Raw genomic sequence first — 26,238 nt, 5'->3', positions numbered from 1 at the left:
AGGGAGGGAGGGAGGAAAGGAGGGAGGGAGGGAAGGAGGGAGGGAGGGAAGGAGGGAGGGAGGGAAGAAGGAGAAAGAAAGAAAAAGAAAGAAAGGAAGGGAGGGAGGAAGGGAGGGAGGAAAAAGAAAAGAAACAAGAAAAATAAAAAGAAAGGCTAAACTTCCCCAAATTTCTAGTGAGCATGATGCACTAATTTATTGCAAGGGAGATAATGAAGTTGTGTGAATTATGGATGCTGCTCATTGAGGTGATTCTAATGCATTGAGATTCAGGGGAAAGATTGATACATTTGAGAAGTCGGAGAGTCAGATTTGATTCTATCTCAACCATTTCCAAGTCTGTGAGCTTGATTAAAATTCCCTAGGGTGTTCCTAACAAGATTACCCTGCATGCCACAAAATTGTGTACAAGTGCCTGTGTAATATAGCTCCGCAAGTGCCTCCCAAGTATAAAATACGGTCTATGATCCCTAAGTTATCTGAGCAGAGATTTCTGAAAACAAAGAAGCAAACTGAAACTTCTGTATCACAAATACAAGTTGGAGCCATGTCTTTACTGTTCCTTCCCTGTCTCCATGGCCGCTATTTCCATTTCTTCTTTTCCTCTCTGTCGTGCTGCTTCCCACAAGATTGACTGTAGGAGCTAAGTACCTCTCTACACATGAAGGCTTATGCTTTCTTTTTTCTTCTTTGACTTCTCAAGCCAAGAAATTTGCAAGGCTACTGAGGTCTTCATGTGCCCTCTCTGTGACAAGAACTGCTCACTACAGAGACTCAACGACAGCTGCATCTATGCTAAGGTTAGTGTAGACCCTCACACTCCCCTTCCTGAGATCCAGGTAGTAAAAAGACCTCTGGTAAATTGCTTTTCACTGAGGGTAAATGTTCCCAAGAGTTACAACAATCCATATCATCAACAATGGAGTAAGATGTCGCTCGATGGCAATTATGAAATTACTATATTTTTATTTGAACAGTGTCCTCTTCCTTTGTCTTTATAATTGATTATTTCCATCACAGACACAAAGTTTCTTCTCATCATTAAAGAATGATGTCTAGATGCTTTATAGAAAAAAAGTGATTATTTTCATTGCTAATAATTACATTTGAATCTTCCATAAAGACTCATGAAATTAAAATACTTCTAATTTTACAAAAAAAAAATGAAATAACATAACAAAAACGTTCAAATTGCTGCCTATTAAAATCACCGAAAGGTTTTCTAAAACTGCTGAAGCCTGAGTAACACCCAGTGCAATGAACTCAGAATCTTTGGGTTCGGAATCTAGGCATCAGCATATTTTAAAACTGCCCAGGTGATTCTAACAAGCATACATATTTGAAAAACTGAACTTTACAGTTGTTATTGTATTTTTATAAAACAGTCTCATTACATTATAATTAACATACAATAATATGTACATATTTACAGTGCACAAATTGATACGCTTTGATTATATTTATGCGCTGGTGAAATCATCGCCACAATCAAGATAATAAACATGTCCATCATTTCCAAAAGTTTCTTCACGCACTCTTACAATCCCTGCCTCCCCCCCAATTCTCTCTTGAACTCAGGCAGCCTCTGCTGCTCTCTGACATTATAGATACGTTTGCATTCTCTAGAGTCTAGACTTTTATGTAGATGGAATCAGACTGTGTGATGTTTTTCTGGCTTTCTACACACAGCCTCATTATTTTGAGGTTCATCCATGTTGTAACACAGATTATTCCTATTTACTGCTAAGTAGTATTGCACTATATGGCCATACCAGAGTTTATCCATTCATCTATTAATGGACTTTGGGATTATTTCAAGTTATTAGCATTTTAAATAAAACTACTTTAAACATTCATCTACAAATCTTCCTATAGATAGGTACTATTATTTCTCTTGGGTAAATACAGTACTTAAGAGTAAAATAGCTAGATTATAGGATAGATGGATATTTAACCCTCTAAAAACTGCCAAACTGTTTTCCAAAGTGTTTATACCATTTTACATTTTTGCCAACAGTGTATGAGAGTTCTGCTTTTTTCTATGGTCACTAACCCTGAGGATGGCCAGTCTTCTTAATTTTAATTATGGTATTCCAATAGACGTGTAGAGATATCTCGTTGTTTAGTTAGCTGAAAATAATTTGTTTTAGGTCTTAATTTTAATATCTGTGACAAGAGCTTACAGCAGTGCTCTGTTTATTCCCACAATAAAAGCAAGTCTGTCCGTGTACTCTGCTCAGTGCCCTGTGAGAAATGAGGACGTCCAGTCCGGCAGTGAGAGCAGGCTCTGTCTCTCTTTGAGCTCTTAACACCATGCCCATCAGCTTCTCCACCACTCCTCCTCTCCTTCCTCTCTAGGTCTCTCTTCCCCTCCCATAGCCAAGGCTCCATTGGAGCAAAGTTGGCCCTGGCACTGAAGACGGCTGCATGGCCTCTGCCTCAGGTGCTAGAATGACTCCAGCCACAATGGAGCAAGGCCCCAGATGGGCAGAGCATCGCCCCCTGGTGGGCATGCTGGGTGGATCCCGATCAGGCGCATGCGGGAGTCTGTCGGCCTGCCTCCCCGCTTCTAACTTTGGAAAAATACAAAAAAAAAATCGTAATTACTCTTCTTTTATTGAATGGAAATAAACATTCTCTTTTAAAATCAGTTTATGTACTTAAATATACTGATATTTAGAAGTTACTTGATGAGCAATGTCAAAAATAAAGGAGCCAACTTTTACCTAAGAAGCAAGCCAACCAATGTCGCATCATCTAGCTGCATGATCACCTAGCTACATCATCTCAGAACGTGTAAATTTCTTATGGAATCAATCACCACTTGTGATGAGTAGTGAGCAATTAAATCTGCCATATTTATTGGAAAATATGTGTATACATGTAATTATTCCCTTAATAACTTCAAGGATGTGTTTCATGAAAAACAGGTTCCTTCATGTAATATCAATTATATCTAAGTACATTAATGTTTTCTTTGATGACTATTTTTCTTTCTAATATTTAAAAAAATGAGAATTGAGAAATTTTTACAATTAAGTCAGTGATTTTTGCACACTTATTTATGACAATTTATGAAGGGCATAAAAAAAACTGTTTTGTAATGTTAGTCATATGATGAAAACAAAAGTGGTAGGCACTATTCAAATGAACCATGGTAACTTTTTTTGCAATAAAATGAAACACATGAATTAAAAATAAATAAATAAAAGCATTTGTAACACACTGTCAATCCCCATTATGCTAAAATTTCTTATTTAAAATGAAATCATGTTAGAAGAGTCCTGCATTGTTGTTGTTTTTTCATACAACTTTTTTTTTTGTATTTTTCTGAGGTTGCAAATGGGGAGGCAGTCAGACAGACTCCTGCATGCGCCCGACCGGGATCCACCTGGCATGCCCACCAGGGGGCGATGCTCTGCCCATCTGGGGCATCGCTCTGTTGCAACCAGAGCCATTCTAGTGCCTGAGGCAGAGGCCACAGAGCCATCCTCAGCGCCTGGGCAAATTTTGCTCCAATGAAGCATTTGCTGCAGGAGGGGAAGAAAGAGACAGAGAGGAAGGAGAGGGGGAGGGGTGGAGAAGCAGATGGACGCTTCTTCTGTGTGCCCTGGTCGGGAATTTAACCCGGGACTCCCGCACGCCAGGCTGACGCTCTACCACTGAGCCAACCGGCCAGGGCCATTCATACAATTTTAAAAATGACTCAACTCCTGAAGTTAGCTTTATTCATAATAGTTTTTAGATTCTGCTTTTTGTTTTTAACTTGTGCAACAAACATGTATTCAGTACTTAGTATAAACCTCAGTACATATATTGACATTGAGGCTACAACAGAAATAAGACAAGATGGTGTTTCTTCTTTAAGAAACTTCATGCAAGAGTCAGTGTAAGACTATATAAGAATCACCTAGAACATCTGTTATAAAAGTCATTTCAGGGCCTCAAGGTTAAGGCTTAGAAATCTGCCTGTTAACAAGCAATTCAGGAAATTCTGATTCCTAGGAGCACATTTTAAAAAGATATTACTTAAATAAGTAATGAGTTAGGGGAGGGGGAGGAACAGTGAAGTTTCTGGAAATGTTTGGTGTAGGGTGTACCCAGATCCAAAGGCCATGGATGGTGATACAGATTTTGCCCTAAGAATTGCCCTCAGGACTGAAGAAATAAGAGAAGCCTGTACTCCAACTTAAATCCTGACTCCATGTCCCATACCCTCTCCCTGAACTAGCCTGGCTCTCAGGGTTGAATCTGCCCAAGAAGTGCCTTGTTTTCTTTAGCCCAGAGGGCCTTTAATGGAGCGTAAGTGGCAGTTTCCATAACCTTATTTTATTCTGTACCCATCAAATGATTTTGGAGAGAAATCTAGCAATTACAGCAGAGGAGATACAGACTTTAAGCTTCCAACCTAATAAGAAATTTATCTCCTTAAACAATACCCACACTTATTGATTTCTAGCCACACTCAGTTCTCCAAGAGAAATAAGATGTCAAAGATAATGTAAAAGTTGTGCTTAAACACAGCTTTATTTGAGACTCAGCTTACTTCCATCTTCAGTAAGTATTCTCTCCACTCACATCAACAATGTTGAATAAAATGTGTGTCCACAGGTCCCCTATGCATGCACAGAGGCAAGCTATTTTTCTAAAAAAATAATTCATTGCCTTGGCTAGATAACTTAATTGGTCAGAGCATTGTCCTGAAGTGCAGAGGTTGCCAGTTCAATTCCCGGTCAGGACACATACAGGAGCGGCTTAATGTTCCTGTCTCTCTCTCCTTCTCTCTCTCTCATTAAAAATCAATAAAATAATATTAAAAGAAAAAAATAATTCATTGCAAATATACATTTGTAGATAAAACAAGTTTATTTTTGCTTTTAGAAAACTCTATTATGTTGCTTTGGGGATTTTCTTGTGATTTAATCTGGAGTTTTTTGAGGAATAGGATAGGAATACTTCCTATTAGGCAGAGTCTTCATTCCCCTTTATTTTCCTCCCACTCACCCACAATCTAACCTGGAGCCGTCCACACTAGACTTGACTCTTCCTTCTCCCTCTCCTCCATTTTCATTCATCAGCATATATTAGTGTCCTAAATGAAGCCCTGAACACCGCAAGCTATAACCACAGGCTCTAATTGCTTTTGCTGTCTCCCATATCATAATACAACCTGTGCATGATTTCTCAGTGGATCTAACACAGTGATTTTATACTTTTACAGTCCTCCTTAGAGTGAGTTCTGAAGTCTCTCCTAACTTCCATCCTAACTTTACCTCCCATTACATATGTGCATTCTCACATTATATGAATATTATATGCATACCATGCAGTGTCGCGTGGATGTTTTTCTAAAAAGTTAATATTTTAATTTATTCAGTTAAAAAATGCCTGAGATGTCTAAACCAACTTATCAAGAAAAGAAATTAAAAGCTTTTTCAAAATGTTCCATTAACTATGACACATCATGTTCATGAAACTCAATTTTGTGAAGAATGGTCTTTTATTTGCCACTTCTCTAAAAGCAGGTCTACTTCTGGAACACGAGAGAGCCACTCTTTCTTAGTGCCCTTTAAGTCCCCGTTTGAACGGTCTCTGTTCTAACCCTCTAAGGGGCCAGGAAACCATTCCCTGCAGGAGTTCTGTTTATAAAGGAACGTAGACAGCTGTTGAGCTGCGGGCAGCAGCAGGTGTCTCTGTGGGATGCCTCTGGAAACAACAAAGCTGGATTTCCCCGCTGGGAGTAATTTCATAAGCTCAGCAGGAGAATTTCTTTATGGTCCTTTTCTCTCCTGTACCTAATATATACTGATGAGAGTTATGAAAACCAATTTCATAACATTTTTATAAATCTCAATTCTTCACAGACATAGAAGGGGAGAACCATATAAGACATTTCCCACTTATCCACAAACCATCAAAATGAGCACATCTTTTGTATAAGGATATTTTCAATGGTGCTACATGACAGGAAAATGCATCCTGCCTTTATTCTTTACGTATTGTTTGCAGCGTGTTCCAGGTGTTACAATTAAAATACACATTTCACACCTCCATTGAGCAGCCTGTGAACTGCAGACTGAGCAAAGAAGACATCATTTACTCCCAGTTCCCTGATAATAATGTTCCTTACTCCCTAAATGGCCTCTTTCTCCCGTGAGGTTAGTGCTCCTATTTTCTCTATAGCAGCAGTTCTCAACCTATGGATCGCGACCCCAGCGGGGGTCGAACGACCAAAACACAGGAGTCGCCTAAAGCCATTGGAAATACATATTTTATTTAAAAATGTATTGAAATACATATTTTATTTAAAAATGTATTGTATAATAAATATGTATTTTCCAATGGCTTTAGGCTACCCCTGTGTTTTGGTCGTTCGACCCCCGCCGGGGTCATGACCTACAGGTTGAGAACCGCTGCTCTATAGTGTCTATGGTATGTATTTGACTTCCAAACGTGTATTGTCTTTACTGTATCCATTTAATCTCTCTCACTCCCTTATAAATATAGTGGGGGCATTGTGCAAAAGAAAAGAAGCAAAGGTAAACTGCATTTACACTTTATTAAAAATCAAACAATTCTTGTAACCCTGAAAATTGTATTCAGTAACATCGTATAACTGTACACTGTTCTTTATAAAACTTCAGGAAATGTCTGATTCAGAAACACTTGGACTATAGTCTACATGTGAGTGATTTGTGAAACTTCTGAAAAACAACTTAAGATGAAATTCATTACTTCTTCTAGCTACTACTGGGCCATGGCCCAGTCTAAAAGAATATCAGAGAGTAAGGACATCACTGTGATACAGAGACACTGAAAGTCCTGCCTCAGTAGTAGAATTCTGCATTTTGCAACTTCTCCAATCCCAGATTTTGGGGATGTTTTGCTAACAAGAAGTCCGACTAAGTATGCCTCAGATAGGGAGCTGACTTCTTACAGTCCACACTGTCACTTGCCTGTCTGTGGTCCACAAATACTTCCTTGAGATGCTAGCACCATTTCTAAGCAGAAATGAAGATAAAAGAGAATAAAGGGGAGTAGAGAAGAAAAAGGGGAACCTGCAGATCCTTTACTTCTGCCTGTTGAAAAAGACTATCGCATGAAACTGTTCCAGGGTCCATGAAATGATCTCATATATTGTATTTACAAACTATAAAGTAATGTGATTACATTGGAGAAAAAATTATAGGACCTAAATTCAAACCACAATCACCAGATTATTGTAACCGACAGTGTGACTAATAGTGTTGTTTGTTTCCCACAAAGGTGACCTACTTGTTTGATAATGGAGGGACAGTCTTCTTTGCCATTTTTATGGCAATATGGGGTAAGTATGTTCTTCCATTACTTACTTCCTAGCCTTCATTCCCTGAGGCTAGTGTGTTTCCTCATGCACACACACACACACACACACACACACACACACGAGTGCACACACACACACACACACACACACCACACCATCATAAATCAAGTCAACAGTCTCTTGCTTTGTTTATCCTCTTCACACATTCACTGTTTTCTTGGGAATTTATCTCTTGATCTAATCCTCTAATTCCTAAATCTTCCTGTATGAAAGAGTATTTTTTCCTTCCAATAGCAGATGGTAATTATAAACAAACTGAAATATGCTAGAATACAAAATTAAGCTTCTTGTATTTTCTCTTATGAAACTAATGCTCAGGAAATTTTTTGTTTGCTTAGCATTTCCATTTACCTGTTGTTAACTTTACTCTTTGTATATTGAGAGATGCAAAATTTGTTCCACAGATGATTGATTGGTATTGTCTAGGACATAATGAATTCTGTTCTTATCTGTCATCTTAAAACTATAAAAATTATATACAGTTACACTCTTTGACTGACATTTTCCACCACGTTTCTCATTGAGTTTTTAAAATATCCAATTAATTGAATTCCCCATCCTTTGAGATAAAGCAATTACTTTCCCTATTAGGGGCAGCTTTTCTAATATAGCCTTGTATTGTCAACTTGGAAGCCCCCTATGTGACCACCATGTGCTAATGCAGAAAAGTAAAATAGACTAGACGACAGGTCTCTCACTCCGAGTTCCTAAAATTCCCAAAACAGAAATTCTGTGCCATACAATCTTTCTAGCTTTAAGTCAAAATTTAAAAGAAAATATTTACTTCCAATGTTCCAACAGAATGCCAACTCTGCCATATGGCATTAGGATTAGAGAACGGAGCGGTAAAGAGTCGATCCATTAATTATTGTCCAATGAAAAGTAAAAATGTAGTTTTGGCTCTCCATTTTCATTGAAAGATGTTTTTAAATTAAATTATCAAGTAGAGCCATCAAGGTGAAATCTTTCAGTTACCTGCTTCCGCAATCTTACTAATGATTCCATATTTCTTACAAATGAAAAAAAAAAAAAGATTGAAATCCAAATGACTGTAACTCAATAGATGCTTCAGCAGAGCCAAAAATGGCAGACAGGAAACCTTGTGGATGATTTGTCCTCTTCATATTTCTGCTGCTAGTCTTAGGCTTTTGCAGTTCTTCTTGGCACAAGCCACATCACATCATTCGGCTTTCGGAAGATGGGTTGGTGAAAAGGCCCGGATGTAGGTAAATGCTTGCCAGATGAAGCCTTGTTTTCCTTCAGTTTTATATCGAGGTACGAAGTGGAGGGATGTCATCCATAGGAATGCCATCACGTGCATTTTCTCGACCTGCCTGCACGGATGCCTCATTCACAGTCGGGTTGTAATAGTTAGCATTCCCAAAACTCACATCATAGGGCTCCGGGGCATTGTCTAATCGCAGAACTAAGAAAGTAACCAAGAAAAGGGATATTATAGTAACAGTTTGAAGGATGTGAACATGCTCAGGCATCTGCCAGACCTGAAGAGTTGTTCTAGGTGAGTTAGTACATCTATCCTTAAATAGGCTTTTCAGATATTAGTTTTGAAATTTTAAATTAGTAGATGTTTTTCAAGCCATATTTCTTTTTTAAAACTAAGAGAACAGTTTAATCTCCAAAATATCTACACTGGTGGATCAAAAACGAAAGGAACTAAGGGAAAAATCGCAACAAAAGTATAGCAATACTTTGTGTAATACAGACAAATGTCTCATTGACTTGAACCTTTTGATTTCAGAGCCTTGTCAATAGATTTAGAATTTTTACTTCAGGCATAAACAATAATTATTAAAAAGTGAAGAGCATTAATTTTAAAATCAGTATTATTATTCTGCCAAATGTTTTTATATCTCTGTGGTTGAACCATTGAACATGGAGACAGGAGAAACTATTTGTAAAAGTTTGTATTTCTTGCTCATAGATCCAACTTATCATGTACTTGAATTTTATGACCAATGATGAAGGACTTTTTTCTTTTTCAACAGTCAATTATTATTTCCTCAGTGAGCTTGAATATATTTTCAAATTAAACTTGGCACGCAGGATGTACTTTTAAATGCTAAAGCAGTCACTACTAATTAGATTATTAGTCTAATTATTCAATGAAATATTTTTATATCTTCTCAATTTTGGAACTATCTTTTTACGAACTGGTCTCCCAGGAATCTTAAAGATTTTGAAGAGGTGCCCTCAATCTATCTTGAAAGACTAAAGTAAATGGTGTAATTATGTTGTTTCCTGATGCCTCAATGCACATTTTAACATATATCAATGTAATAGATAAAGCTTGTGTATGTGATAACAAAAAATAAAATTTACGAAATTTAAAAAATAGAATTGAAACCCCTGCTGTTCAGAATTCTATTCTTTAATTTTGAAAAATTACACTTTTCCTTTTATATGGATTGCTAGAAACCCATTTTCAAAATTCAGTTAAATTTGTAAGTAGTGGATTTGGTTCTGAAAAGGAGCATATGTCAGTCATGATCTGCAGTAATCAAAAATCAACAAGACTTTATCAGTGGGACCCAGCAAAGTCATTTAACTTTTTTTTATGGTAGCATGAGTCCTTTATGTAAACCAAAAAAGAGTTGTGATATTTTTTTCCCTGAAGTTTAAAAAAAGAGAGGAGTCAAGCATTTGAAGTGATTTAATTTGTGTTCTGAACATTGTATTATATAGATCAATCTCAGTGCTTTATTCTTAGCAGCAACATTTTTTACTGATAAACATTATGGTTCTTTTTCATCACATGAATGGGAAATCCTGAATTAAGGTAAATTGTGACTTGATATAGTCAAATATGGAACTCTTTAGAAATCCTGTTTTGGAGACTCATTAAAATAATTACTATAGGGCTATTAATCTGTAAAACTTTTGAAGAGCTCATTAAAATATGTCTTTGCTCAAACTACTGCTACTAAAAAGTTCAACAGTGGCAATAAATGGCTTTGCAATTACTTGTTAACAAAACTGACCAATATGTCTTAATATTATATTATTATCTTCCAATTTTATAGATGTATTTTAGGTTCATGGGTTATTATTTAAACCAATTGTGATGCAATTAGCAAAAGTTTTAAAAATTGTATCCTTATTTTCTCAAAGTGTATTATTATTTTGATTATGTTATTTGAGAAGCAGAGAGTAGATCAGAATAAATCTTTGGTCTTTTTTCTGTCATAAGAATCTCTGAACTCCTTTTAGATAATGTGGTGACCATTAACAATGCTCACTTGATTCAAAGCACTGTGTGCAGGTGAAGTGCTCAAAGTAGCATTTACCTGGTTCGTTTCTATCATCATAAAGTCGCCGATGGGAAAATGAGTTTGTTTTTCTTTGTCCACATAACAAGTAGCCAACAAGAGTAAGCAATGAAGCACCCAGAATAGCACCTAAAATGGCCCCAAATACTATTCCTGTACTTCTATTCTCTAGGGGAAAAAAAAGAAAAGATTTACAAACAAGAAATAAAAATAATCATTCAAAGAACATATATATACATATATGTGGATTTCCTATGTACCACAAAGAATGCTTACCAATATTTTTTTAATTAGATAATGGCGATATTGCGTGTTTATGTGTGTATGTGTATTTTATGAAGGATTGAGCATTTGGGATATATTGGCCAAATATACTTCCTTATAAAACCAAAATTTAAATTTTAAATTACCTTGAAATACTTCTAAGTCTTATTTTTATAACTGCTTCATTAGTTATCAACACAAATTAGTACTAAAATATCACGTGTGTGCTCCATTAGAACCTAATTTCTATGTTGAACGCTATATTGTTTTTAGTCAAGTCTGCATCTCCGATGTAATAAATGGTGAAATGACCTTTGAGTCTGTTTTTATAATAATTGAGAAGTAAAAAGCTAATAGGAGTAAATGGATAATAGAAAATCAATCCACAAAGCTTCAATTGAAAATCACTATAAGAAAAAAGCAGTCTATCCTGGTAAGGATGTTTTCAATGAAATAAGTGACTAAAGCCAGAGCTAGAATACCTTGCACATAAGGGAACCTATGTGTAGTTCTGAGTGTAAAAAACCCAAAATTTCACTCCATCATCCTATTACCAGGTACCTTATTTGAAGACTATCAGAAATAAAGACTTACTGCTCCCTGAGCTCATATTTAGTGTATTTTAATTTTAATATATTTTTTAAATTTCTTGAGAAGCTTAGTAATTAGGTAGGAAAGGGTTCTTATACAGTCTGATTCTCTATGAAACTTTATTTAATTTAAAAGATTAACCTCACACTGGAAAGTTAACCACAAAATTATTACTAATATAAAAGTGAAGCAAAGTTAGTCTTTTTTTTTTAATTAAAGAACAATAGTAGGAAAAAGTACTCAGTGCTCTCAATATGTACTTTGAGTTGAGACAGAAGAGAGCTAGTATTTTTAAAATATATTTCTGATGGAATATTAGAGTACGTGTGAATAAAATTGATGTTTTAAAATTATAGCTAAAATGAAAATGTATATTCATAGAATCCATTGGTTGCTGAGCTATAGGAAAGACAGGACTGCAGAACTTAAAACTTTTCCTGTACCTTCACAAAGCTTTCAAACAAGGAATTTATATATATCATTAGGTGTTTACAGCATTAATATAAACTATAAATAAGTTTTATTGGAAATTGATGAATTCATAGAAGGGAGAGGGTATTTCTTTTTAAGTTTCAGAGAAACAGGAATATCATTAGACCTCAAAAAAATAAAACAATGAATTTTCATTAAATATTAGAGATCTTTTTCACTTTATGTTTTAAAGCTTGATGTAATCCCTAAAAATGAAACATAAAAATATCCCCATGACATAATTTTTTTTTGGTATTCACAGCTAATTTCCATTTTATGATGTTCATTAGGTATTAAGCTAAAAATTCAGGAGGATTTCCTTTTGTTGAGTTTATTTACTTTTTTAAAATATCAGTGCTCTGTTTTCCTATGGTTGCTATGTGGTATCAGATAACTTATAATTTCATTTATTTCAATTTTTAAAAACCTACAGTTATGTAGTTTTGAAGTTCACAAGGGCCGTCAAACTTTTTATAAAATCCACCCACTTTTGCAGTGCTGGTCAACCTAGTCCCTACCGCCCACTAGTAGGTGTTTCAGCTTTCATGATGGGCCAATGGCGGCACCATTTGGTTGCTCTGCTACCGCCCACCATGAAAGCTAAAATGCCCACTAGTGGGCGGTAGGGACTAGGTTGACCAGCACTGCAAAAGTGGGCAGTTTTTATAAAAAGTTTGACGATCCCTGCTAGGGTTTCTATAATTCAGGGGAAATCGTTACACAGTATTTCAAAGCTGTATCGCCACCACAGTCTCTGTTTCTTTTCAGCCTAACCCATTTCTCATTCTGTCCACTGTTTCAGCATAATAGTAATGACTAGAATATGCTGACGTCGGTGCTAAAAATCCCTTCACTATTTCTAATGAATATCATGGCTACCTCTAAAAGTGAGATCCACCTGTGCTACTGCCGTCTCCTCTTTTCTAGTATGACACGTTGCTCAGATGTAATCTATATGACCTATTTGGAGATTATTTCACACCAAAAGGTTAAATCTGTTTATATTTACCATCTTGGGGGTCTGATGTATTTGGAAAGATTTTTGAATTATTGGTGAATTTTAAGGTGGGCTGTAGAGTCGTTTCCTGATAAGGGGTAAATTCCACCAAGCTCTCACTGGTCGTGGCAAGCCATCCATCTGGTCGCATTGTCATGGGGTTCATAGGTGTGCTAGTTGGTGCCGGAGGGAGGGTGCTAACTGTGATGGAACTGTTGTCAGTGTTCATGGTATCATTGGCCAAGGACCAAGTGAATTTTTCTGAAGATCCAGCACTTGTAGCATTGGGAGGTACTGAGACGGACAGAGAATTTTCGTCTGTTACAGATGAGTTCTGAGGCAGTTGTGAAACAAAGCTGTGGATCGCGGGAGGGCTTTCAGAATATACCTCAGGTGTGGGTGTTGGACTTCTGGAAATGACAGTGGTCAGATTACCTACAGAATCTGTTGTTCCAAGACTTTTATATGATGGATACCATAAAGAGGACTCATTTGCTTTGCGAAGGGTTGTTTCTCTGTTTTCTTGACTTAAGTTGAAATTTGCTTTAGTTTTCCAAACATATTCTTTTGCCATCTTTTTTAAGTCTTCGGCAAAGTTTTGTGTGGCATTTATTTCCAGACTTTTTTTCCCATGGCTTACAAATAGTAGTAAACTAAACAAGGTTGAAATCAACAGAATTTGAGCTGAGTTCAACATTGTAGCCTTCTTTGGTATTAGTGATTTTCAGAAAAATCTGAAATAAAATAACAACCATTTGAATTATTAAAGATCTATATTTTTAAAATATTAAAATCTGAGATATAATGTTGAGATAATACCATAATCTTAATTCCAAAAGTTTGTTTTCTTGCAATTATATACTAATACTAGAATAACTGAGTTTTATATTCTGTATATATATATTTTTTGTCCTCTAAGGAAATATCAAGCAGACCCACTATTCTACTCTTCAAAGATTATTTAGCTTGCAACAAGTTAAAAACACACACACACATTATATTTGAATTGCTAAGTAAATTTTTAAAAAATACTATAAATACAGTGTGGTCAAAAGTTGGTTTACAATAGTAAGTATTAAAACCAGATTTTCTTGGCCCTGGCCGGTTGGCTCAGTGGTAGAGCCTCGGCCTGGCGTGCAGAAGTCCCGGGTTCGATTCCCGGCCAGGGCACACAGGAGAAGCGCCCATGTGCTTCTCCACCCCTCCCCCTCTCCTTCCTCTCTGTCTCTCTATTCCCCTCCCGCAGCCGAAGCTCCACTGGAGCAAAGATGGCCCAGGCGCTGGGGATGGCTCCTCGGCCTCTGCCCCAGGCGCTAAAGTGGCTCTGGTCGTGGCAGAGCGAGGCCCCGGAGGGGCAGAGCATCGCCCCCTGGTGGGTAGAGCGTCGCCCCCTGGTGGGCGTGCCGGGTGGATCCCAGTCGGGCGCATGCAGGAGTCTGACTGTCTCTCCCTGTTTCCGGCTTCAGAAAAATACAGAAAAAAACAACAACCCAGATTTTCTTGTATTATTACTTATTAATTATTGCATTATTTTCCATATTGAAAACCATAAACCCATTTTTGCCCCACCCTGTCTACTGAGTGTAAAGCTAGCTGATTTCTTCGACCCGTTTAGAAAAACATGTTCTTTATAAAGATGCAATTTGAAATATTATGAAAATGATGTTACTGAATATAGACTAAATGTACCGCTTCAAATTGATTCAGTTAGAGACCTTATTTGAAAATATTTTTTATACCTAATTTGAGTTATTTGAATTTGAATTTAACATCACTTTTCAAAAATATTTTTTATGATGTCCTTCGTTCTAATAATTTCAAATTAGAGATATTCAGAAAGACTTTTAGCTGTTAGGATACTTTTTAACTATATATTTCTTTACTGTATTAATGAAGGATCTGGTTGAGAGTGAGTGCGTGCAGAAAAAATTACCTAGCTAGTGGCAGAGTTGGGGGTTTGAAACCGTGGTCCTGACCTCCAATCCAGGCACAATATTTTGCTTAGGTGTGAAAGTGCTACAAATTCATAGATAGCAGGACATGGGGGGAAAGATTTTGAAATTGGACTTATATTAAAATTCTAACTTCTGTCACGAATAACATGAAAAACAATCATTACTTATAACAAGCAATTACTTTATCATCATAATCATCATTATAATTATACTGACTTCACATTGTTGTTCTAAAGACTAAATGAAATTATTCAAGTAGAAGTCCTCTAAACCAGTGGTCCTCAACCTTTTTGGGCCACAACCAGTTTAATGTCAGAAAATATTTTCACGGACCGGCCTTTAGGGTGGGACGGATAAATGTATCACGTGACCGAGACAAGCATCAAGAGTGAGTCTTAGACGGATGTAACAGAGGGAATCTGGTCACTTTTAAAAAATAAAACATCATTCAGACTTAAATATAAATAAAACGGAAATAATGTAAGTTATTTATTCTTTCTTTGCGGACCGGTATGAAATGGCCCACGGACCAGTGCTGGTCCACGGCCCCGGGGGTTGGGGACCACTGCTCTAAACAATACCTGGCCTAAAGTAAGCAGTTAATAGACATTAAATTCCATTTGTTATTAAAATACAATATTTCTGTATGTGTCTTACACTTTCCAAAGCCTACAATATCATCTCCCTTGATCACCACAATGATCCCTTAAGACAAAAAAAAAAAAAAATAGCTTGTATTATCCCAGTTTCGCAGAAGAAAAACCTGAGGTTCAGAGTAGCTAAGAATGGGGGCTAGTAAATGAAAGAGGAAACACTGAATGGCAAGTCTACTGACTCCAACTTAATCAGGTGCTATAATTTAAAGTGTTTTTCACTGAAAAAGTTATTCTTTAAAAAATGTGTTAGGTTATTTTTCTTCAAACAATAAAGTCTGGGCTTGACAAGGCGGTGGCACAGTGGATAGAGCATTGGACTGGGATGTGGAGGACCCAGGTTCGAGACCCTGAGGTCGCCAGCTTGAATGCAGGCTCATCTGGTTTGAGCAAGGCTCACCAGCTTGAGCCCAAAGTCTCTGGCTCGAGCAAGGGGTTACTCGGTCTGCTATAGCCTCCGGCCAAGGCACATTTGAGAAATCAATCAGTGAACAACTAAGGAGCTGCAACAAAGAATTGATGCTTCTCATCTCTCTCCATTCCTGTCTGTCTGTCCCTATCTATCCCTCTCTCTGACTCTCCCTCTGTCTCTGACACACACACACACACACACACACACACACACACACACACACACAACCCAATAAAGTCTAAAAAACTGATTTTATATTCTTTGAATTTAACCTTTGAGCTTATTTTTTACTAAAAGCCTCCAGGATGGCTGTGATGAGAAAAAGGAAGAGGATTATTGCTATTATTTATCTCCAACATTACCAGCTATTTTTGAAAAGCTCTCCCAGAAACTTTTACAAATATTTCTAACCTTGATGGTTTTTTATTAGGATCTGAGGAGCTTCTAAATATCCCCTATTATTATCTTTTGGTTTTAAAGGTCACCCACCTTGCTTATTGATTTCTTACATAGTGCTACAATTTAAATATAGCTATAATACATCTTGATATACACTTATTTCTTCAAAAGCTTTTAGCAAGCAGTCCAAACTTGTATATTCCTGAGGTTTCAAGCTATAATATCTCCCTTTCCCTATACTTTTCACTTAAGAAAACCTTATTTAAAAGGCAAGGCAAGTAGACATATGACAACATTTGCAAGGGCATTATTTATGTCTACTACTTAAACATTTATCCTTGAAGGTTGGTTAATAAATTGTGTAATATTCATTCATGGAAATAAACAAATTAGAGCTAAATATAAAATTATGGGTGGTTATCACGAATATAATGCAAAGCTTAAAATGCCAGTTGTACTGGTGATTCTATGTATATAAAGTTTAAAAAAAGGCAAAAACAAACAAACAAAAAACTAGAATGTGAGAAGTCAGGAAAGTGTTCACCTATGGGGAAGAAGAAGCCAATATTGATTGGGTAGGCTTGGAAAGGGCTTCTCTATGCTCACAGTATTCTGTTTCTTCACCTGGTAGGCATTACACAGGTGTTTGTGTTTGTGACAATTCTGTTTATTTATTGTATATTTCATTCACTTTTTTGTCATAACCAAGAAAATTAATTTAGGTCCTAAAAATTGTTAACATAACTGGAAAATATTACTATTAAACATTTATTATATCAGATGTTTTGCATTTTTTCTCATTTAATTCTTATTAAAACCAATCACTAAGTTGAAAGGATTATTAATTATATTTTACAGGTGATTCAATAAGGCAAAAAAATGTAAATAATGTGTCAAACGACACACAACTGGAGACACACAACTAAAGAGATAGGATTAGTTAAGATTCAGACCTCGGCATTAAAAATACTAATCACTCATCTATGTACCAAAAGTCACAAAGGAATATGGAAAATTACAGCTATTTATAATCTTTTTTAAACACTGGAAAAATAGGACCTTCTCCACAGTACCTCTTAAACACACAAAATACACTTTTATCCTAACATAAGAAAATTCTAACAATTTTCTCTGTGGTTTTTAGATGGATACCTTTATCATGTGATTTATAGATTAACATGAACAAAACACAAGTAATTGCCCTAGGACCTATGTTAGTTCACCATTTTGTTAAAGGGATGCCTCACCTAGCACATTTAAAATACTCCCATGTACCGTTTTAGAAACACCCTTCTCCTGTGAACTCTGTCAGGTTTGTGGAGAACATTATATCCTTTTTCATTATCTACTGCCAGTGATCTGATTTGTTTCTGAGTTGTACTTGGCCATCAGTCTTATCATTATTATGCAATATGATTTGCTTTGCCTCTACCTACACTGTCTGGTTATTTTCTCTTCTTAATGAGGTGGTCACTAGAGGGGGAAAGAGGTCCCTTGGCTGTTCTTCTAACTTTCTTATAACATTACATGGTGAGCATGGCATTGAGCTTCTGTTCCCTTCCCCTAATAGGAATCCACACGTCAAGAGTCTACAGAGTGAGTTTGTTGTCCTTGTTCTCCTTTGCCTGTAACATTGAACCACCAAGGGGCTCTCTCGACTGCTCTCCCAGTTTTTGATTGCAAAGTGAAAACCTAAGGTATTAATACCTCAAATGAGCCACGTATTCTATTACTGCCTATAATTTATCTCCAGGGAAAAGAAAGGGCAAAAAGGATAAGATCTGATGCTGTGAATACTATGTGCAATATATTCTTAAATTAATAAATTTGACCTGACCTGTGGTGTTGCAACGGATAAAAGCATTGACCTGGAATGCTGAGGTCTCTGTTTCGAAACCCGGGCTTGCCTAGTCAAACATATGGGAGTTAATGCTTCCTGCTCCTCTCCCTTTTTCTCTTTCTTTTTCTCTCTCTTTTCTCTCTTAAGAAAAAATTAGTAGAGTTGGGGGGGTAAGGCTTTTGTGAATATTGTTTTATTCCTGTTGTCCAGGCGTGGCAGCGGCAGACAGCTTTGCTTCTGTTCCTTGGCTTCTAAGAGAACCACATTACACTTCTTCCTTGGGTCTCTTTCACTTAAAGGGATAGAAGCAGCCAGGAATGGAAAGCCCTGTACCTCTACTGAAGCAAAGACTAAGCAGCTTTACTTAAGTTCAGTCCCATTCTGAATTGAATAAAGCAGCAAAGGTTAGTGGAGGTGGTGCCAAAGCTCCAGAGGCAATGTAATGAAAATGCATTCTTTTTCTTTGCACTTTCCTCTCGGCTGATCTCCATCTTAGAGTTCAACTACGTGGACTGTGTTATGTACTTGTTACGTAAAGCTAAGTTATGCTGGGTGATGGATGGCATGCTTGTGTGTGCCCAAGTTTATCTGTCAACCAGGTGCAGCGTAGAGGGAGACAGAAGGGGGGATAAAGAAAAGTGAAGTTGCAGTGGGAGAGGACATCGGGGCAGCCAAGCAAGTTGCATCATTTCCCCTCCTGGTTGTTGCCCCTTCTTGCCCCTAAGTGGAAACTCCGAAGAGGAATTATGCAGGTGTAACATAGGAACAAAGCTGAGGTCATTACAAACTCGACACTTCTAAGATTAGAATTATCATAAGAGAAACAGAAAAAGAGAATTCCCATCTACTCTGACAGCTTAAACACAGATTCTAAACCTTTCTGTATATACCAAAATGTTTCTATTGTATCTAGTATTTAACAACCTGCCAAATATACTTTCAGACAGTGTGTTTCACTGTTTTTTTTTTATAATTCCTTTACATAGAGAAAATGAACACTATTTTCTCCCTTTCTTTGGTGTTGGCACTAAAAAGTGGTTTCACATTACTACTTTTGCAGGGAGGGATGCAAGAGGTGGTAAGAGAGAAAAAAAAATGTGGCCATTATGGGAAGCAATTCCACAATCTCTGTAGATTATTTTGCTTTTCCTTAAATGGAGTAAGTCATTATTCTGCCCAGCTTCCCTGTTCTGACTGAGTCATAACCATTTTGTACGATCCTTGGAAAACAAGGAGTTATTCTGTTTTGTGTCAGGTAATCAATGCAGGCAAGGGAAGAGAAATGCTAGTCATTCTAAACTCAATCAAAACCAGAAATTTAAAATAAAAACATTAGTTTAGGTACAAGAGAGGATAATATAAAAACATGTTTTTGTAGTGAAATAAGAGTATATTCTGTGCTACTTTTCTCTGTTGCTTTTGATCACTTCTTGTTAATAGATCTCAGGCTACAGAGTAAGACAGATGGGTTTTGTTTGTCTTTGTCATAGGAAACTCAGTCTGACAGGTAGCCAATGTCCCAGGCAGACTTTGAGTGTTACTACGAGTGGCTTTTCCAATCTTGGGCAGTATTTTGCTTTGCCTAAATGAAGGAACCACAGTAAATGAAGACGTAAGGACTTATGTCTCTGTAAATGCCTCTTTTATGGAGGTTTAAATAGGGTGAGAAGATTTAATTAAATGTAAAGTCAAGCTATACCTGACAATCATAGGCATATCAGTTTACTTTTACTTTCTTCAAAATGAAAGAAAGAAGAAAAAAAAAACATAACTTTTCTTCAGAAAAAAAGTTTCAAAAGTTTATCCACATCATTTTAATTTAAAGACTCAAGTATGCATAAATCCAGAAAAATATATAGAATGTCATACTCTCCACCAACTTTGGTGTTCTCAGCCATAAATACCAATACTGAAATAATTATATGAAAGAGTGTCATGCTTAGAAAGAGAAACTGTGCCTCCAACAGAAATATTCTGGACCTAAATTCCAAAGCATGGGCTTTTCAGCCTTCTGTCAAGTTTTACTGTCTGTAGGAAATGCCTCTATGAATCTAATAGAGAATGTAGAGAATGGGTGAACAGTAAACCAACATTGATTTTAAGAAACTGTGTTTACATCTTTGTTCCATGGGCTGTCTTCTGTAACAACTGACTGAGCCTCTAGATTTCCAGTGAGTGGTAGACATGTGTATACACCATGCTAAATAAAATTATATACACAACATTTTGCCAGATCTTTTAAAGAAGTCTCTGGGAATATAATTCATTGTATGATAAGACTGTATTTAAAAAACCCACTATATTCTAATATTTTAACAACCACCTTGAAGCCAACGTGCATAATTTAAATCTAAATATTCAATTTATATTCATGCTGCCTTCTCCACTTGAAATGTTTTGAAACTTTAACTGAGATGTGACCTAACAAAACTCTCTCATAGTCACGTAGGTTTTAAGTAAGGTTTTTATTTTACCTCTTCATCTGGTTTCATCATCTAGGAAATTTGGCAGTAATTCTGAAAATTACCTCAACGCAAGTGCTTATTTGGAAGGTAATTACTTAATGAAATAACTACCTATCCTTACAAGGGTCTTCGTGGCCACTTCCCAGACTGTCTTGTCAAAAGTTGAGCCCACTTTGAATCTGTTTGGAAAATCAATGAAAGACAGGGGCAGACAGACAGACACAGGGTTGGGGAGGGGGGTGAATCCTCTGTAACCCAACACCCAGCATACACTTACCTTCAGGTCTACGAGGTGTTTACAAACAGGAACTGAAATACCACCGCTTTCTTGAGTAAAGCAGTCTGCTTTGCATTAGAGAAAGCAGCTGGGTTAAGTGTAACGACGTCCCGCTGAGCAGGAGAGTGGCAGAGAAAGAAAATTAGGTGGAGCTGTCTGTCCCTTGCTTGTGTAATACTGCACCCAGGAACCTGACTGACCTGCTTCTCAGCTGTCGGCATGAAGCTACCACCTCATTCAGGCCTTTAAAAAAAATTAGTCCAACCCTCCAGCTTTCATAGGTCTGTTGTTTTGACTTAAGTGGTGGCAAAAACAAGGGGCATTTATTTCTTGCCCTGAGTGGATAAAGGACAAAAGACTTTGGAAACATCCCTGGTGCACAAAGAATTTCTGACACGCTCTGGGTTCCCACTTTGCGGGTGAGGAAACCCAAATGAGACACGCCCTACATCTGTTGCTGTGTGCCCGCCCGCGTGCTGTTCCCCTGACTCAGAAACAAGTCTTTCCCATCGTCGGATGTGCTATTTGTGTGTTACCTGAATGGGGAAAATGTCATAGGGTGCACTGGAATCAGTTGTTATAGAAAGTGACAAGCAGCACAACACAAATTAATGTTCAGTGGGATTCTTGCTTGGGAAAGCTGCAAGCTTTAAATTAGAAATAATCACCAGGGTTGCGATGGGCTTTCTTGCTGACTTTCAGAAGTTTGGGGAGTCACTGGGGCCTGTCTCAAAATGGCCACATGATCCTGAGGGGTCCTGGGAGCTTTCTCAAATAAGAACACATCCTGTGTTCTCTTTCGCTCTGACTCTCAGGTTAGAAGCTGGAGTGTTTCAGAAGTGCCCAGGTAATGCTTTATTAAGTACTAGAGTTGAATAACAACCTGGCATGCTTCCTTCACTTCCTTTCACGGCTTATGAAAGGGAGTAGAGTGAAACTGCACTTTCTGGGATATTCTGCACATCAATATTTGGGAGCTGGCGCCAAGCTCTGTTCAGCTCAGTATGCCTGAGGTCCATGCTTAGTTTCTGTTGTGCAAGGAGATAGGTTTCCAATTGCTGAGAGAGAAAATGAAACTTTAGCTGAGGTTCAGGAGCTTCAAGCTGAATGCAAAGAATCTGCCCAGTTAATTGGCCCCGGCAAAGAACAAGGTAATTCTATAGTTTTCAATTTTCGGAAGCCCAAAGGCCCCTTTAGAGTTTGATTATAAATTAAGCCAACCCCTTAAAAGGAAAAAAAAAAAAAGACATGTTCACTCAAAGGATACTTAAGCTGTATCTGTACTGGTATGAAGAAAAACAAGTTAAATTTAATAAAACAACTGGTTGCTAAGCAATGGCTTAATAGAATGCAATTGGTTGTTTTCAGATTAGTCAGTTACTAGGAAAAAATCCAACTGAAAAAAAAAAATTATATCCATACTTAGAGACCTGAACGTGACTTGGCAAGATTGAGTGTACCATAATCTTAGGAATATTTTTAGATATAGGCATGAATATCATTATCATTTTCTGTCTTTTTTTTTCTGTGACAGAGACAGAGAGAGAGACAGACAGACAGAGAGAGGACAGATAGGGACAGACAGACAGGAAGGGAGAGAGATGAGAAGATGAGAAGCATCAATTTTTTTTATTGCAGCACCTTAGTTGTTCATTGATTGCTTTCTCATATGTGCCTTGACCGGGGAACTATAGCCGAGCCAGTGACCCCTTGCTCCAGCCAGTGACCCTGGCCTCAAGCCAACGACCTTGGCCTTCATGCCAGTGACCTTTAAGCTCAAGTAAGCAACCATGGGGTCATGCCTATGATCCCACGCTCAAGCTCAAGCTGGTGAGCTCACACTCAAGCCAGCAGCCTTAGGGTTTTGGGGTTTTGAACCTGCATCCTCTGCATCCTAGTCTGACAATCTATCCACTGTGCCACTGCCTGGTCAGGCTCATTATTATTTTCTGACTTGACCATTAATTATGGCCTATAATGAGCATGAACATTACAAGGCATTTTTGCTATAGTTCTCACTTTTTCACTGCCAGTAGAGCCAAAGCTCATCTTCCGTGGCCCTCTTGTCTGAAGATTCCAGCTATGGCCTCAGAATCCTTTTCATCATTGCCCTCTTGACCCCAAAGATAGACCCTGTCTACTCTCCTTGTCATGAACACACTGGAAGTTATAAATGTAAACTGGGAATTTAATGCCTTAAGTTATTACTTTGCTCACTTAGTTGTGATCAGAAACCTTTGTGAAATTACATGATTTGGAGTTCAAAAGTAATTTCTTGGCAAACAAAAGAGTCTCACTGAAACACATTTCCAGGTATAAGCCTTGTTCTAGGAAAACCCAATCCCAGGTAGGACCTTGTTTCTCCAGAGTAACTCAATAGATAGGGCCAATTTCCTGACAATTTTATCGACCAACCAGCTGTGATGACACATAGTACGATGTTTACATAATTTTTTTGTCCTTACCTACTATGGTACTTTTCATCTGGCACTCACCAATGCTTTACACCCACTGATTGAGTCTCACAATGCATATTGGAAGGAGAAAGATGTCTTTGTCTGAAATGGTGGCACCACACACCAAGTGGTTTTCCAGAACATGAAATCACATTATTGTCACTTGTCAGTCACTCGTCTGAAAATAGAACCAGAGTAGCTTGGGACCATGTCTCAAAATCAAAACATTACTCTAGATTTAAAGTGATATTTTTTATTTTATTTTCTTTAGGATAGTTCAATGATATTTGTTATAAACAATGGAAATGGATGACTAGGACATTTTTTTAGGGATGATATAGTTGTCAATATTCTATTAGAAGAGAAATAACTGTAGAGGGGTCATTCTCATGAATGCTAATAGTTGTTTAACATACAAGCTTATTTTTTCCCATTAAGTCGTGGTGTTATAATATGGTCTTCTTCATTTAAATATAACTTTATGGAAAAGTTAAAAACTCCATTTTGGTGCTAAGGTCTTTCTAGAATAATGTCCTTTACTAAGTAGAAGTTGTGACATAATATACACATATATGCATGGGTGCATACTTACATGCATACTACACAAATAGAGAACTAAGTAAAGCTGATAAATCACATAAAACTTTAAATCAGGCATAGTTCAAGGAAGTGAATGACATAACTATTACAAAACCTGCTGCATTCCTATCCACACATTTACGTTAGTGTTTTCTCAGTGAATACCTTTGTAAAGATAAAAAACTAAAATAAAGTTAATGTTGAAACCTACCTCATTGCAGTAAGCCTGAATCAATTGGAAAACAAACATGATAAACTTAAGAGATATTTTTTATAATAAAATCTTAGATTTTATGTTTAATATTCATTCAATTTTGGAAGAGTTTCTATTGTTTTATTATTCATTATAATGATAACTCAGTCAAAATTGGTTTTTTTCCAAGCCTCATGTTCATAAGAGATTTTTAAAATATATTTAATTTTATATTCTTTGTTGTTTCAGAGAAGTATGACAAGATAATCAACACTTTCCGACATCATTATAAAGAATAATAGTCTGAGGTAGAAATGGAATGGAAATAAATATAAAGACTCATCTTCTCTCTTTTCCCTGCATTGATTTCCCCAGAGCACTAAGCTGCCAGCCAGCATACCCTATCTTATTTATTTTTGTACTTTATTGTTCCTTTACTAGAAAGCTCATGAAAGCCAAAGCATTTTTGTTTGCTTTGTTCAATGCTTTATCCACAGAGCTAGAATAATACCTGTCAAAGACTAAATGCTCACTAAGTGTATAAATTAATAAATAAATGAGTGAAAGGTTATAGGAACAAATAACTATATTTAACGATAATGATAAAAAGTGAATATACTAAAGAGAAGACATCTGCTAGTTCACTTTTCTTCTACCTAGAATATTCTAATTGTTAGCTCATGCAGATGTGAAATCTACTTTTTGTTTTTCACTTGCAGATATCCCTTGGATATATTTATGTGATTGGACATATAGATCTTGTGCCAGTTGCCTTTAGTGGGTGATAAGAGATGAGAGCTAGTTCATAAGAAGACGAAGACCTCATTTTAGCTAGAGGTGCATAAATCTTTTGTTACAGAAGGTGAGAAAAAAAAGACAGTGAACATAAGTGTAGATAAGTGAATAGAGATAGTTTGGGTGGATGCTTTCTTTTGAATATTTTATTTTTAATGATGAGGTAGACAACAAAATTGCAACTAGAGAGAATGGTTGTAGGGACTGGATATCAAAAAAAGGCGATGACAGCATGGCAGACTCAAAGATCCACTGAAATAAATTTAAAATAAGACAAGTCACTCAGCATAGCTATGCTTTTCTTCAGCAGTGTTAATGTTCATTGTAGATAGAGTATTGTTTTTAACTAAGGTCATATTCAATCTATGGGTTCATGACAAACTGAGACCAGAGTTTGAGAGTTGAGGGCATATACAATTGAGTGAATATAATGATTGACCATCAGGATACATAAAGAAATGAAGGTATGAAGGGAGGAAAGGACAGTGAAAATATGATGGGATAGTAGATTAAAAATCTGGGTCAGAAGAATTGTGCTTGGAGTTCAGAGGGAGTGAGCTAGAAGGATGGAGGGGATAATTGGAGACTGTGGGTGGTCTGCAGTTATTGATCAATAAGATGCCATGGAAGTACATGAGTGATGTAGAGTAAGAGAAATAACTGAGAGTAAAGATTAAAGAAACAAGAAGCCATGGTCCTAGAAAGATTATCCGCATATACTTTAATTTGCAAGAATTATATTGGCAGTCATGTTGGTAAGAGTTACCCTAAACCAAGAGTTTCAAAAATCTTTAGAGAAGTTGAGAGAAGAGTCCCCAGATAGTGCTAGATGACCTCCACAAGAAGAGATATTAGGATGTATGGATTGATAGTGTGAGACTCAAATCTGTGAATCTTTAAACAGAGAGAAAAAATGGTCTTGAAGCATCAAAGAAGAACAAGAAATTCACTACCTCATCTTTAGTACCTATTGGTGTGGGAGACAGCCATCACCTGAGAATGCCACACGGGAAGTGGGGCTTCAGGGGCATCCCAGGTTCCAGAAGGTGAAGGGGCATAGAAGACTTTTCTGTTGATTACTTTGAAATGAGAAGGACATAGTGAAACTCTCAAAGAGTTGGGAAAGAGTAGTTGTTCACAAAGGCAATCCCCATTTCCCTAGAACTAGAGGATTAAAATCTGAAGGTTAAGGACTAATGTGAAAATTCTGGTCTTCCTGAAGTAACTGATATGAGTAC

General features: G+C 37.0%; 2 protein-coding genes across 3 annotated transcripts in view; one reads left to right on the top strand and one right to left on the bottom strand.

The window, feature by feature from the left end:
- Window positions 1-26,238, top strand: part of ANO3 (anoctamin 3) — a 242,626-nt gene that overhangs the window by 168,223 nt on the left and 48,165 nt on the right. Inside the window, exons 13-14 of the mRNA XM_066364170.1 lie at window positions 704-800; window positions 7,267-7,327. Of these exons, the coding sequence (XP_066220267.1) occupies window positions 704-800; window positions 7,267-7,327 (158 nt within the window). The remainder of the gene's footprint in view (window positions 1-703; window positions 801-7,266; window positions 7,328-26,238) is intronic.
- Window positions 6,541-21,167, bottom strand: MUC15 (mucin 15, cell surface associated). 2 transcript variants are annotated; one of them, XM_066364178.1, is made up of 4 exons: window positions 20,978-21,163; window positions 12,989-13,710; window positions 10,672-10,821; window positions 6,541-8,792 (listed from the first exon to the last, which is right to left on the bottom strand). In XM_066364178.1, exons 2-4 carry the CDS (start codon window positions 13,671-13,673, stop codon window positions 8,632-8,634), a joined length of 996 nt encoding a protein of 331 aa, XP_066220275.1. In that variant the 5' UTR covers window positions 13,674-13,710; window positions 20,978-21,163; the 3' UTR covers window positions 6,541-8,631. The 2 variants fall into 2 exon arrangements, with proteins under 2 accessions (XP_066220275.1, XP_066220285.1); XM_066364188.1 differs by lacking the exon at window positions 10,672-10,821 and having other exon boundaries at window positions 20,978-21,167.

The sequence above is a fragment of the Saccopteryx leptura genome, chromosome 1 (assembly GCF_036850995.1).
Source record: "Saccopteryx leptura isolate mSacLep1 chromosome 1, mSacLep1_pri_phased_curated, whole genome shotgun sequence".
Lineage (NCBI taxonomy): Eukaryota > Metazoa > Chordata > Mammalia > Chiroptera > Emballonuridae > Saccopteryx > Saccopteryx leptura.
This window is presented reverse-complemented; position numbering and strand designations above follow the sequence as displayed.